Source organism: Anarhichas minor, unplaced genomic scaffold, assembly GCF_050575085.1.
Source record: "Anarhichas minor isolate MPS153535 unplaced genomic scaffold, ASM5057508v1 ptg000024l, whole genome shotgun sequence".
Classification (NCBI taxonomy): Eukaryota; Metazoa; Chordata; class Actinopteri; order Perciformes; family Anarhichadidae; genus Anarhichas; species Anarhichas minor.
Window position 1 is genome coordinate 8,451,679 of NW_027466470.1, and position 14,698 is coordinate 8,466,376.

The following is a 14,698-nucleotide window of genomic DNA, read 5'->3' on the forward strand; positions in this document are numbered from 1 at the left end:
GTAAGACTCAGTAATCCTTTGATGCTTCTATTATTATATGACTTAAGTGTATTGGATCTGATTTCCACAGCAGGGAAAACCTGAGGTGTTCTTGCCAAACAAAGTTGCTTGGCGCAGCTCAGCGTGGTAACCAGCCGTCAGCGGAGACAGACCTTCGTGAGGGTTCACCATAGAGACTGGATTGACGTGGAAGCATGTATAGTTGATTAGCAGCCCATCTCTTATTCATCCTCCACAGGTTCAACGATAAAGTCAAGCACATTAAGATTCTGACCAAGGATGGCTGCTTTTACATCGCTGAGAGTCGACTGTTCAAGACTGTGCTGGTAAAGGTTTTAACTTTGTATGGATTTAAGCTACTGTAGCATTAATGAGTATAATCATTTTGACATTACATTGCTTCTGCAGCACTCTGGAGATAACGCATGCATTTATATTGTACAATGGTTAGACATGTCTACTAGTGGTTTATTTCTCCATTTCTGTACACACTCACAAAGCTTCGAGCGCATGTTTTAAGCAACTGCCTGTATCTCAGTAGCTAATATTAGCTGGTTTTAAGTATTGCACTTGAGATGGGCAGATATAAAGATACATTGCAGTTAGTTGCCCTTCTTAGAAACACTTCCTCAGCAGCTGATGCATTATCAAGGTCAAACGAGCAGCCAAGCCAACCTGCCCACACATCTTTGCTTTCATTTCTATCCATTTGTACACAAAGTCAAGTAGATTCACACTGGATTATCATTGTTATGGTTTTGTTTGATTGTGCTTGTTTTACACAGGACTTGGTGGAATACTACAAGCAGCATTCATTGAAGGAGGGTTTCAGCAGTCTTGACACCACTCTGCAGGTCCCCTATAGGGAACTGTCCAATGGAAGCATGCCCAAGGCCATTACCAGGACTGGCTGTGGTGAGTCTGCTTCACAAACATCCACATTTCCTTCCCTGGGACTGTGTATGACAGAGGGAAATGCTACCAGATCAGATCTTGAGCCGGTTACAGTTGAAAGTTATTCTAAGCTTTTGTTGTGACCTGCTTGGGATACAGTTTTGCTGCAACTGCAGTTCAGATAAAGTGAAGTGAGTTGTTTTTCCCTGGGAAGTAGTCTTGCTTGTAAAGCTTCTGTATGACCAAAACACCCAATGAAACCTGACATTCTCCAGGTCATCAAATAGAAACAAAAGAACAAACTAAGGGCAGAAACAGTTTGCTGAAATCCCCAAAACGTACCTCACCTGCTATATTTTGTTACTATAGACCAGCTGATGTACTGTACTGCCTTCTAAGAACTGTAGAAAAATGTCCCACCTTACATTACAAAATCATGATGGCAGAGCTTTTGCTTGGTTATTAAGTTAAAACTGCGTCTTAATACTTGAGGCAGTCCTATCTTTGACCATCGGGACATGCTAGAAATACTTAGCACGGTATGATGAGCTAACGGGACTCCCTGAGGAACAGCGCTTTGGGAGATGGACCTCTTCAGTTTTGCTTGCTTAGTCTTCTTTTGTCATTATCCTTGGTCAGACTGAAAATGTTTGCCATTGCTTTCTCAAACTAGTAAATAGTGCTTACTGTAATTTAGTTCGGTGATGTCAGAAAAAAAACCCCATTTATATTGTCAAAATATTTTTCATAACTTGGCTTTGTAATAAATCCATGACAAGGGATTTGATAAGTTTTGTGTGCTATATTCCAGTTCTCATTTATTCCAATATAGTAATCGATTGTGATCTGTCATGTTTCTATTTATTCATGCCAAATGATGAATCACAAAGTGTTGAAATGCACCCAGTTGTGTACTGCTAAATACCGTCACCGTGTTTATGAGGTAATTATTGGCTGTCAGTGGAAAAGCAGCAGCTTTGATTTCAGCCTGGCGGCCTTATTAACAGGCATGAATAAATGTACACGTGTGCTTGAGTTCAACAAGTCCAGTTCCTGCGTCATTACTGGCCCTCGGAGACAGAAGCAGATGCTCATTCAATCTGAGGAGGCATGTGAAGGAGGAAGGTGTTGTGGAAGAAGCAGAATAGAGGAAGAGGCAGGTTAGGAATTGAGAGTCTGAGAGAGAGAGACAGAGAACAGAGGTGGAAATGGCAAAAAGGGTGTAGAAAGTGAGAAAGACAATGATGTAAGAATGGGAAAGAGTGAGATAAATGGGAGGTAGGGAGAGAGTAAAGAAAAGGAAAGAGGTAGAAATGGAGGTTACAAGTGACAAGAAAAAAGCCCCGTTTATCAAAGGGTCCTCTAGCTTTTTGTAGTGGAGTTAATGGGTTAGTTTCAACTAACCACTCTCTTGTCTGTTCAGTAAATACAGAGCAACTTATGCTATTTTAGCTTAGTGTAAAGACTGGAAACAGGAAGAAACGGTTTGCTGAGTTCTTCACCTCTAAAGCTCACACATGAATACATTTAAACCAAAGTTTAAAAACAATTTATGGGCTGTTATGACAAGTATTTCTTGGCTAAGCCCGTAGACCCCAGCAATTTTTTTTTGCTAAGCTAAGGAATCACCTCCTAGCTCTATCGTCATATTTAAGGTACAGACACAAGAGTGGTATCAATCAGTCCTGGCAAGAAAGCAAACAAGTATATTTCGGGAAATAATGAACCATTTCTTAAAAAATGCGGCCAAACTGTACAGACTACATTATGAGAGAATACAGAATACAAGCTGGACCACCTGTAGATGAGATGTAGCTGATCCAATCCTTTTTAAATTGCAATGTATTCCACGTGCATCTACACCTTGAATAATGTATTTTTCCTTAACCAGATGAGATATCCAAATACAGATGGCATGTTAATACCAAGTGTGAATGGGGGTAAAAGAGAGACAAAGGGTACAAAGGTGAGGGGTGAGAGTAACAGAGGGAGAGCAAAAGACAAAGGAGAGAGTGAGAGAGGAAATGAGTGAAAGAAATAGAAAGGCGCCTCGGCAGCTCACCAGGCTTGGCAGAGAGGTCCCTGTTAGGGCCCAATGCCCAAGGCAAAGCACCAGGAGCCTGCTACTCCAAACGTCACACTCCGCATGCTACTCGGCTCCGAGATGGCTTCACAATTTTCCTGACAGGACATGACATTTCACTTGGGCTGGCAGCGGAGAAACTGTGTGACAGCCGCCCGCTGCCGACACACACCTGAGGGATACCCCTGGTCCAACTGAGGGACTGCGCCTGTTTCCGCAAAACTGTGAAAAGTTTGCAAATATGATCTGATGTAAAAGAGCAGAAAGCAGCTGGAGGTAAACTGTCTTAACTTAAAGAGAGGCGTACGTGTAAACAACCACAGCCCGCCGCCGCAGCAGAGGCAAGCAGACGAACGCTGGAACAAAGTCAAAGTTAGCCTTTTGTGTCTGTTCGGATGTAAAATTCTGCTACATCCTTGTCCCTCTGCCTCCTTTGGCAGCGTCGGTCTCCCGGCGCATCGGGCTTCAAAGCAGCTCTGCGAGAGGTGTGTTTGTGCATCGCTGCCATTCACAGCGCTTCCTTCTGTGAGAAAGCCTTGACAGATCCTCAATGCATTCTGGGATAGATTATTATTGCCTTAAGTCGTCCACCCCCATAGACAGACTTAGTGTGGGCACCACGTTCTCTGTCTGGTAAACAGCCTCCGTGGAAAGACAGATGTCATGCCAAAACAAAAAACACACACACACACACACACACACACAAAATGGTTTGAATCCCAAAACAGACAACTCATAGCAAAGAAAACAGAATGCAAGGCTGAGCAAACGATCAAAAGATGCAGAACTATTGAAAAACCCTCAAAACTTCGGAGTCATTTGTTTGGAGAACCAAAAGCCCGCATCTTTAATTTACTCTGGCTGATTGCTTGCCGTCTGTGTTCGTGTGTGAATGTTAGGGATTGGAAATAATCTAAAACCATTTTGTAGTGAAGCGTCAGTGTTATCAGGATATACAATTCTGTTGTCTTAATTTAATGATTATAAGTGAATACTATGCAAAATCTGATCTAAAAATGCAGGATATTTAGTTTGATCATACTAAACTGTATCAGCTGTCATATCAAATCCTTGTGCTAGTTTATGGTTGTATGTTCAGTACATGTTTATTTATACATGCACACATACAGTGCATACAATCATCTGTTTGTTTGTACTGTATATACTTCCTGCAGGTAGGTGTATATTTGTTTGCGTGCACTCTGGTCAGACAAACAGTTGACACATACTGGCTTGCATTTACTTATCCCTGTGGGGGACAGGAAGAATTCAGGGTCATATTGTTGTTGTGACAGCAGGTGGTTTTCTGAGTGTGAGGGTCTGCTGGCTCGATGGATTTCATATAGAAGCATGAGTCGTTGGCTCGGCGGCGTGGATTGCCTTGTCGGGGCGCCGTGCTGTGTATACTTACCCCCATACTGCTGCTTTTGCTCGCTCAAAAGGTTGTTATTGCTATGTTGCGCAGTATGATCGGGGGAAAATTGTAGAGGCAACACAACGTAGCCAACCGATGTCCAAAATTATGGGCATCAATATGCGGCGGCAGAATGCTAACAGCCTCAACTCTTCTGGGGAGGCTCTCCACAAGATTTAGAAATTTGGCTGCAGGGTTTTGCTCCCATTCAGCCACAAGAAATTTAGTGAAGTCAGCTTCTGCTTTTGCTCAATAAGTGGACGTTTAGACTGAAAACAGACATGTCTTAACTTAACGGTATTATATGCCGTATTTTCCCCCAAAAAAACAATGTATAGACTGTTACAAGAGTAATCTCTCTCAATCGTCACTAATGCCCCACTAGAAGTGTCTAGCAGTGTCTGTATTTACCGAGACCCTGCCCTCTGCTTGTATTTTCTCTTTTCCTCTTGTTTTGCTGTGTTTGGTACGTTTTTGGGCTTCATTGTCATGTTGAGAAAGGAAAGGGCCCTCTCCAAAATGTTACTAAAAGGTTGGAAGCACATTATTACTGCAATCCCTTGCAAGTCGGATCTGAATGCGTCCCAGCTAACTGATATTTGTACAGCAACTCTCTGAACTTCACGAGCATCTACAGAGGACATACATCTATTATCACAGAGACGAGAAACGGTGTATGAAGTAACTATTTAAATGAACAACTATGGGGAACTGTCACCCTGTTACAAGAGAAGGGGCGAAGTGGACTAACACCGCATGCTCGCAACGAAGCACTAATCAACTGAATATGAATGGATTTGACAGCAACAATGTTGTTTCAGTATGTTTCACAACACAAACGCTACATAAAACATTACATAAAGTAAAAAATGATGAAAAGATAATTCACGGTGTGGGATGTCATGCTGCTGTGACGTCAGGTGTGCTTATGTTGGCAAACTCGGGCTAGATAACGCTTGTCTGATTTTCCCACTTGGAATTTTGACTTCAATGACCGTTCCATTGCACTTTTCCGTGTCCGAAGTCGTTTTTCTCTTCTGAGTTCTGAGTACAATGGATTGCGGCATATTGTCTGAAAATATCATGTCATGTTGTAGCATTAAGACTTACTTTAAGTGAAACCTTATGGGCAGAGCCGAAATAATGAAAAACAACCCCAGACCAAAGTATATCTCACTGTTTGCCCTCCTCTGTCACTCTGCTCTCCCACCCGTCTTTATGTTTTGCTTGTTCTTTGACTTTGCCAACTTTTCCTCTCTCTCTTTCTCTCTATTTTACCCTCTCTCATACTCTCTTTCTGGCAAACTTATATTTACTTTGCTTGTGTTCTCTCTTTACTCCCACTACGGCCTGAACACCCCTCCACCCATCACTCGCTCTGTTTCTCTGTAGTTCCTCTTGGCGGCTGCAGCTTTGTTCCTCCCTCCTCCTCGCCTTTCTGGTCAGGTACAGGTACATCTTTTCTACTCTCTTAGTCTCTCCCTTGCTGTATGCCCACATTTCCAGGTTTCCAAAGACAAACTGTCTTATTTTTCCTGTCTTTATGAAATAATGTAGTCTAATGATTCCGCTTTTGCGTCGTATTGCGCGGACCGTATGGGTTGCCATGTGGGGAAAAAAACACTCAAGTCAGCCTCTTGTGAATCCAAATTGGAAGTATTGTGATTTTCTGAGAGCTCTGATGTCTCCCACTATGTGAAGATAACTGCAGGATTGTCAACAAACCAGTGGCAAATAGCTGCAAAGCAACCTTTGCTGGCATTTACATTTTACTTCAATTCTACAATTATCATTGTCACTTGTGGTCATACATTTTAGTTTGTATGCTTTTACTTGTTAATGAACCACAAACAATATGTTACACAAGAAAAATAGCAAATTTAGACATAATATACATTTTGAAATAGGTATAACTATAAGGCTAACAATGTCAGTAAATGCTGTAAGTGGGTGGTTTTCCCATTTTACGGCATATATTCAGCACAGCAGTCTATTAGGATATCTTTGTCCGTGCCTGCCTTTGTGTGCATAAGCATGCATATGCATGCATGTATGTGTGGTCTTGAGCTTCTGTGTTGGCATGATGTGCCTGGGTGTGCATGAGGGAGTAGGTATATTCCTTTCATCCAGCATATCTTCCCAGTTTTGTCACCTGTATTTGTCACAGATAAGGTAAAAAAAAAAAACGATACACACCTGTGTTCCCAAGTGATGTGAGCACCGACCTGCATGTGTAGGAATAACCTTGTACAACCTGATAAGCGCTGCGTTCAACATGAACTTTAATGAGATCAATACATGACTATGATAACCCATGACCTGTCTTCTCTACTGTGCATTTGTCACAGCCAAGCTGGGCAGCTCTATATATTTGTCCCTCATCAATGACTCTGTTGTTTTGCTCTTACTCTCTGTTTGAATCAGGCCCAAGAGACGCAGTTTTTTGCTTCCTTATCGTCCTTAAAAGATAGCCATAGTCAATTTACTGTGGATAGTACCTGTGAGAAATGTGCTTCATGCCGTTGTAATGTTAACCTCGTACAAACTACAAATATGCAAAGCGATATACTGATAATATATACTACTGTATACTAAAGGTAGAGAAACAGCGTTTGCCCTGTGATCTTCCTTGGAGTCCCAAAAGGCTTGTTAGTACTTTGTTGGTAGTTTGGTATGGACCTTGGCTTAACATTTTTTGTCAAAGTTTTATTAGAATTTAAAATTAAGATCAGTTTGAAGTAAAGTTTCCAGTTAGTCAGCAAGCATCCTTTCCCTTTCAAGTGACAAACCAAAGAGCATATGCAACTTACTTTTAGATTCAGATTAAACTGTTGAACGGAGCGTGACTCTTTGATTTTGTGAATATAGTAGTTATTGGTGGACCAATGAGAGGAGAGAGCAGCATAATCACAGCATCAGAGATAATATAATTCTTGGCCGTTTGTAGTCAAAAGGTTGCTCTTAAAACTTTAATAACTCATTCTAAATCTCTGAGTATTCTCAGAATCTTTGTGAAATTGAGTGAAGATGTTTCTCCAAAATGAGACAAGATGTCTCTGTCTCAGTGTTTTCTCCTAGGGTGGTGGGTGTTGCAGTGGCCCGTTATGACTTCTGCTGCAGAGACACACGGGAGCTCTCCCTGCTGCAGGGAGACATTATCAAGATCTACACCAAGATGTCCAATGGGTGGTGGAAGGGAGAGATCGACGGCAGGGTAGGTCTGCTGTAGGATCCTGTCATTGTGGCACATTTCTGTCCACATTTTATTTATTTATTTGTTTTGTGCCATCTGTGCTCTTACCATATACTGTGGTAGCTGATGTAGATTTGCTTTACACATGTATTCTATATAATTGCATTTTTTTGTTATATTTGTTGAAATTCTCATTACATCCAGACGGCAATCAGTATTTCAAAAGTTAACTTGTTTACATTCATTGTGAGAATTAGGGGTAAGTGGCTTTGGAGGATGGCCTGAAGGGACGGGCTGTCAGTGTTGCCAACTTGGCAACTTTCTCATTAGATTTAGCAACTTTTGGAGCTAATGCTGCAAGCTACTTTCAAAAAAAAGAGTTGGCAACACTGGGCTGGGTTTTTTAGTTAAATATATTTAAAAAATCTAATATACTCTTGCTGTTTTCTCACTGTTACCAACCCTAGCTTTAAAGGGAGAAATATGTTTTTTTTTTTGTCTTATGGGGGTTTAATTGTCTTAGCAGTAGTTTCAGTGCATTTGCTGAGGTAAATAGTCACAAATAATTTTGTGTTTAAACTAATTAAAGCGCAATCAGTAATTTTTGACCATACAAACACTTTATGTTTACGTGTTTACGGCACCGGCATGTAGGGAGGTTTGATCTTGTATCTCCGTATGTGTGTGCATTATGCAACATCTGTGAAGCTCCTCACTGTAAGCGCCATGTAGAGTAGAGTTGGGGGTGCCAAGCATGAGGACAATTCACCATTCAAAATTAGGAGAAAGAGTGAGATAATAAAAGAAGTTCATGAAAAATATATCCTGTCAAATATATGTGATGCTGCCTGAATTGTATCCTGTTTTGTTGCATCTAAGATGGGCTGGTTCCCTTCGACCTACGTGGAAGAGGAAGACTGACTTTGTGGGATGAATGACTATTCAGCGTCTATTCAAAGCCGACCACCTCCGGCCACTGCCATGCTGCTCAGCCACTCTCTGTGCCCTGCAAGTCAGACCTCTTTGATAAAACCCAAAGTCTTAGACTAAAGGGGAAGCGGCGATGCGCTCAAAGACCTTCTCCTGGCCTCTGACAGACTCTCACACGGAGCTGATGTCAAATCACAGATTCCAGGAGCGTCAAGCCATATCTCGCCTCTCTGCGGCCCTGTCTGCCCCCGCGGCCCAATGGGAAGTGCATGTGCTGTACCCAGATAACCCTACACCCACCCTTTCTGCTCACCTTGTCTTATTATTGATGACTCCATTGGCTGGTGTGAGACTCGCCTTCACTCTCATCGTGTTTCAATACCAGGAAGGCTCAGTCACCCAACTGGAACACAGATCCTGCTGACAGCGCTCCGCCCAGGTACCGCACCAAATTGAAATGCAGGAGCTGAGGAGCTTTGACTGTTGTTGGAACATAGCCCACTTGGCTGTCCAGATTTTGTACTTAACTTTCTATCAAAGACTTTTATTTTTAACAGTTTAAATCACTGGACTGATATGTGATATTTAAATGCAATTGCTGAAATGATTCAACACTGTTTGAAAAAAAAAAAAAAGGATGGAAAGATTACAGTTCCACAGCGTGAAGGATGGATCTGTCATGCGGTGTGTTTGCAACTTAATGACTATTAGTCTTGTGGAGCCAGAAGTGATTTGGTCATATCGTTACAGCGCAAGACATCTTTAGACAAAGTAGTTGTGGAAGAATGTTGTGGAAAGTGTTTTAATCCATCGCTGATAAAGCTATGTCTCCAAGCTTTGATTCCTATTCTGTTATCATTTCTTTTCAGTCATTGTTTATTTGAATCACTACCTCAGCTTTAAGAAGCATCTTCATGAGACGCTGGATTGGTGCCAAAATGTAAAAACTACTTCTAGTTCCCTCCTACTCAAATGTAAAGCAATAGTCTGACACTTTGGAATTCACATATGTGCTCTCCTGCCAAAAGTTCGATACCACTGTCTGTTCAATATGAAGCTACAGCAGCTGATTAGCTTAGCTTATCATAAAGACTGGAAACGGGGGGCTGCGAGCCTGGATCTGTCTGAAGGTCACAAAATCTGCCCTACCTGCCCCTCTAAAGCTGACTAATTACAATGTTTGTTCAATCCATTCAAAAACTAAAGTGTTGGTTTCATGTGGGATTGTGTTTGGGACTATTTCAGTGACTTCCTGGAGACTCTGCTGGTTTCTGGCAATGTCACAGCAATTCCAAGACTCCAGGAATGAGTGATCTTTAGAGGTGATGGTAGGTCTGTATGCTAAACTACACCAGGGATGTAAGTTAGGAATTACATTTACTCCTGTTACTTCAAAAAAGTTGGGTTTATTGTACACGTGTACTTTTTAACAAAAAAGTAGCTTATTTAAAAATGAATCCTGAATTAGTATTTATCTAAAGCATTGTACATTCCTTACAGGGTGAAAACAAAGTCACATAAAAAGTGTAATAATGCAACAAAAGAAATGAGCTAAATCCCAAATCATTATTATTGTTGTCATTAATATTATGATTATTATTATTAAATCAGCAGTTGCAACATAGAAGAAGCTGCTGGTGTGTCTGTTCGCCTGTCTGTCTGAAGCTGCTGGTGTGTCTGCAGCAACAAATGGGCAGATCTGACATGTTGAATGTGTACCTGGACTGTCCGGGGTGTGCAGCACCTGGGCCAGCTGAGCAGTTTGAGAACAGTGCAACAATGCAGTATGATAAAGATGTAATTCATTACAGTTTAGCATGATTGTATCTCTGCAAAGGAAATAAAAATGATTGAAAAAAAGGTAGCTTCTTCCCTTAATTAATCATTGGTTTGATTGCCCACCCAGCCAGCACGCCAGGTGACCCAAATCAAACGCACCTATGTTGTTGCGTGATCAACATGTGCATTCTGGATCGGCTAACATGCTAAATGCTACAATGCCCGGTGGATTTTACAGCGGTAACTATGAAGTATTCACGCGGAAACGTTTACATTTAGAGAGTGTTTGGGACAATAACTGCAGAGCTTTATTCTGCACGAAACGTTTGAAAACCGGCTGAGTGGACGTTTTATTATGCGTCGAGTATAAACAAGAGAGTTGAACCTGGAGCACATCGCGGAGGACTTCGCGTGGCTCAAGACTCACACAAAGTCGTTAGACAGGTGAGTAAAACGAACACGCTGTGAATGTAACTCCGGAGCAAAACGTCAATTAGTGCCCCATGATACTGTAAGTGAATAGAATGAATCATCAAAAGGAAGAGGCAACACACACTTGGATGATATTTCACATTGATCTGTTTTAAGGACATTGTAGGAAAAAAAAAAAAAAGAGGCTCAGTTCCAATGTTTTGGCTTCACACGTGAAATCACCAGAGAGAAATCATATGCACAAAAGCAATAACAAAGCCAAATACTTTTTTTAAAGGGCATGTGTGTGGGGTGGATTGTGTAATTGGAGGTATAGGTCGACACTTTACTGCGTGCTGCGTCATCTTTTGATCTTTCACTGTAGAAACCAGAGAGCCATTTTACATTCCACAGGTTTTGCCTTTACCTCAACTCTTTTTTTTTTTTTTTTGGAGGGGGGGGGTTCAGAATGAATGATTCAAGGGTGATGTAACAGCTGTTCACTGTAGAGCAAGGTAGCACAAGGGCGTTAAGTGATGCTGTTTTCCTTCAAATGTTAACATCCCGCTATCCATGTGTGTGACATCAATATTTAATAAAAGTATACTCTTTGAATTGTACTTGAGAAATTTGATCGACAATTTTCTCTCACACGTGTTACATTGCAGGAGCAAAGGCTTGGTGGTTGCATCACAAATCATAGTGTCTGTCAGAGTTGTGGAGGCACAGTGGAAAAGTGGCAGCGCTCAAATAATGGCTCAACAATCTGAACAGAAAAGACAGACACCAGAAAGCTCTTGTGTTTTTAAATTAGAATAATTCAAATTGGAAACTTTTACCCCCTTTCACCACATTTTCAACATGCAGGCTGCTTTTTGCAACACGAGTACATTCCTTTCTGGGTAATTGTGACACATTCCACGAATCAAGACAAACACAATACCACACCTGTGACCAACTCATAAATATTCGAGAGCTTGCTTGTGTCTCGGAGCTAGAGTGGGTCGTCATCTAATCGGAAGATCTGCGGTTTGATTCCTGGCTCCTCATGTTGAAGTGTCCTTGGAGAAGACGCTGATCAAATTGCTTCCGAAGGCATTGCCATTGGTCTGTGACCAATTTCTTTCGACAAAGTGCCATACAGGTGGAGCTCTCCTATTCATCTCTCATTTGTCGAGCAACGTTTCTTGCAGTCTGCGTGTAAGAATCTCTGCAGTGTTCTGATGCTCTGGACCCATTTTGTTCATCAGTGCTGCTTAACATGTGTCAGTTGCTCTGTCTACTGTTTTAATGCACTTATTAATTCATGTATTTTAAAATATAAGATTAAACAGAAATGTACTATATAACCAGGGTCTCACAAGCTCTGTATTCTGGTATTATAAACACTCCCTCAGGCTTACTTCCCCCCACTGCTCTGCAGCCTCTCTAATGACCAAGCTCAGCAGAGGGAGGGCTCTGCTGCGCCACCGGTAACCCGCCCATCACAAAGAGGTAGAAAGAATGGCTCCCTTAATACTCTTCCTCTCTTTAATCTGCCCGTTCCTGTCTCAGCCAAAGAGATGAAAGACGACGACAGAGAAGTTGGACAGCAGCCAGAGAGAGAGAGAAATGGGTGTACAAGGTTGCATGGAGTAGATAAAGTGCAGGGAGGAAGAGGATGGTGTGAAGGGGTATGTGTGTGGCTCCGAGAGAGAGACAAAATGCAGACGGAGAGAGGGGAGGAAGCCATGCATCATCTTCATCTGTCTGAATGATCTCCTTAACCCCTAGTCTTTGCCAGTCAGCCCCTCTGGATCTCTATATGGGGTTTAAACAGGGATTTAGCAGAAGCTGAAGCTCCCCTTAAATACGGTGAGCTCTCAGTTCCTCTGAAAAGGGCTCGACTCTCCAAAAGACTTTATCTGTAAGATTTATATTCAACTGCTGACTTGTGACCATCAACCCTGACAAAATCATAAAACTACAACTGCAGAGAAGAATGTAAAGATATCTCATAGAAGCTGTTGTAGCTGACATTTACTATTTAATGGCCATATGATGCTATAAAATCAGGATTTGACTTGATGAAGGGAGACTCAACCGAATACCACTACTGTGCTATTATTTTTACCGATAAATAAAAAAAAAAAAAATCCATTTGATTAAAATCTGCAGAACCTTTCTGATCTCATCTCACACTTGAATGTTCTTTTCCTGCTCCTGTCATCGGTCAAAGTGGATCTCTTTTAACCATGATAACAATCTTTTTTTAAAACAATAACCACAGTGTTAACCTGCTCCTATGAAGCTTCTGTTCAATGAGGAGTGATCATTTAGAAATGTACACAGTATTTCTTTAGATGGCATCGTTTTTAGACTCCATCACTGTGAAGCACCTTCATAAAGTTCAGAGTGTGTGTGTGTGTGTGTGTGTGTGTGTGTGTGTGTGTGTGTGTGTGTGTGTGTGTGTGTGTGTGTGTGTGTGTGTGTGTGTGTGTGTGTGTGTGTGTGTGTGTGTGTGTGTGTGTGTGTGTGTGTGTGTGTGTGTGTGGGGTGAGCAGAGGATCACAAAGATATTTCAAGCGCAGCATCCAATGATGGATTGGCTCATGGCATTTGGGAAGAACGATGATTGGCCAGATTGAATGATGTAAGAATGTGTGAATGAGAGGAGCTCTGTAAAGCTGGAACATGAGGTTGGAGGTGGCTGAAAAAAATCAGAAATTCAATGAGAGAAAATCTCTTCCTCACTGAACTCCAAATCATCATTAGCTGACAAATGTCAACTGTGTTCCAACAATATGGGTGGAAGAGCAGATCATTTTTGGAAAAGTCTTATGAGTCTTCCTGGAACCAGCTGGGTTGTTTAGGTATGAGGGCTTTCATCTAGCGCAACCAGCGGGTCAAATTGATCAATTATCCAGTTAAACATCGATGCATCTGCCAGATGCATAGGCACAAAATTTGGAATATGAAAAACCTGAGAAACATTTCCTTTACCATCATCATCATCAGGTCAAAATTTCACTTTATCCAATGCTTTGGTTTGCAGCATAAATATCTGTTTTCCCGCCAGTCTGCACTTTGTGTTCAGTAAATATTAGCAAGCTAAAACAATAAACTAAGATGGTCAAACTTACTTGCCAGATATCAGCGTTCTAGCGTGCTACTTTTAGCGCTTCACTGAAAAGCATCGCTGTGGTTGTAGACGCTTATTCTTTCTCATTAGCAGCAATACAATTAAATAATAATAATGTCCAGGAACTGAGATGAGTTTATCCAGAGAAAGGAATGAGGATGAGAAGGTAAGGACAAGACCTCCCTCCTCGCCTGGATAGTGTTGCTAAGTCGCTGTGAGGACTGAATCAGGCTACCCAGCAATTAAGATCTTGCAGATCAAAGCGGTCTAAATGAGCTAATCCTCAGAGAACGGCTGCTCTTTTCTCCTCTCTCTCTCTCTCTCTCTCTCTCTCTCTCTCCCCCTTACCCTGGTTAGTTCCTCAAGACTCGTGGCTCCATGGTCTGCCTGTGCTTTGATGCTCGACAGCGGTGGGTCTGCTAAATGTAAAATGCTGAATAAATGTGCATTAATGGGTAACACTTTCATATCCTTTATGCCAATTTGCACAGTCTGGGGAGCATGTTTTTAAAGATCTTAAGCCGTAATTGGTGATCATGAGTCTTTAACTACTCTATCTGATGCCCACATGCAGCGCAGCAGAGCGCAGAAGCTTAACACAAACGTATGAACACCATATCGCCAGAAAGGCTTTTTTTTTTTTTTTTTTGCACAACATTTGATAACGAGCAATACTCATACAGGCCTGCATTAAAACGCGGTGCAACAAGCCCCTTGTGAGTGTGGCGAGCTGGAACCAGCGCTGGCGTTAAACCGAACGACAGCTTTGAGGTCAATAGTTGTTCAAAGGAGCGTGACGCCTCTAGCTGCTTAGCAGCTCGGCCATTATCATAGAAAAAGCAGAGCATCTGCCTGTGACTCCTGTGGACAGGT

General features: G+C 41.8%; 1 protein-coding gene across 2 annotated transcripts in view; it reads left to right on the forward strand.

Moving 5' to 3' along the window:
• Positions 1-10,374, forward strand: part of LOC142956931 (guanine nucleotide exchange factor VAV3-like) — a 45,705-nt gene extending 35,331 nt beyond the window's left edge. For both annotated transcript variants that reach the window (XM_076098722.1, XM_076098723.1), the window contains exons 24-27: positions 239-326; positions 786-915; positions 7,457-7,605; positions 8,464-10,374. In XM_076098722.1, the coding sequence (XP_075954837.1) occupies positions 239-326; positions 786-915; positions 7,457-7,605; positions 8,464-8,505 (409 nt within the window). In that variant the 3' untranslated portion in view covers positions 8,506-10,374. The remainder of the gene's footprint in view (positions 1-238; positions 327-785; positions 916-7,456; positions 7,606-8,463) is intronic.
• Positions 10,375-14,698: the final 4,324 nt, after the last annotated feature.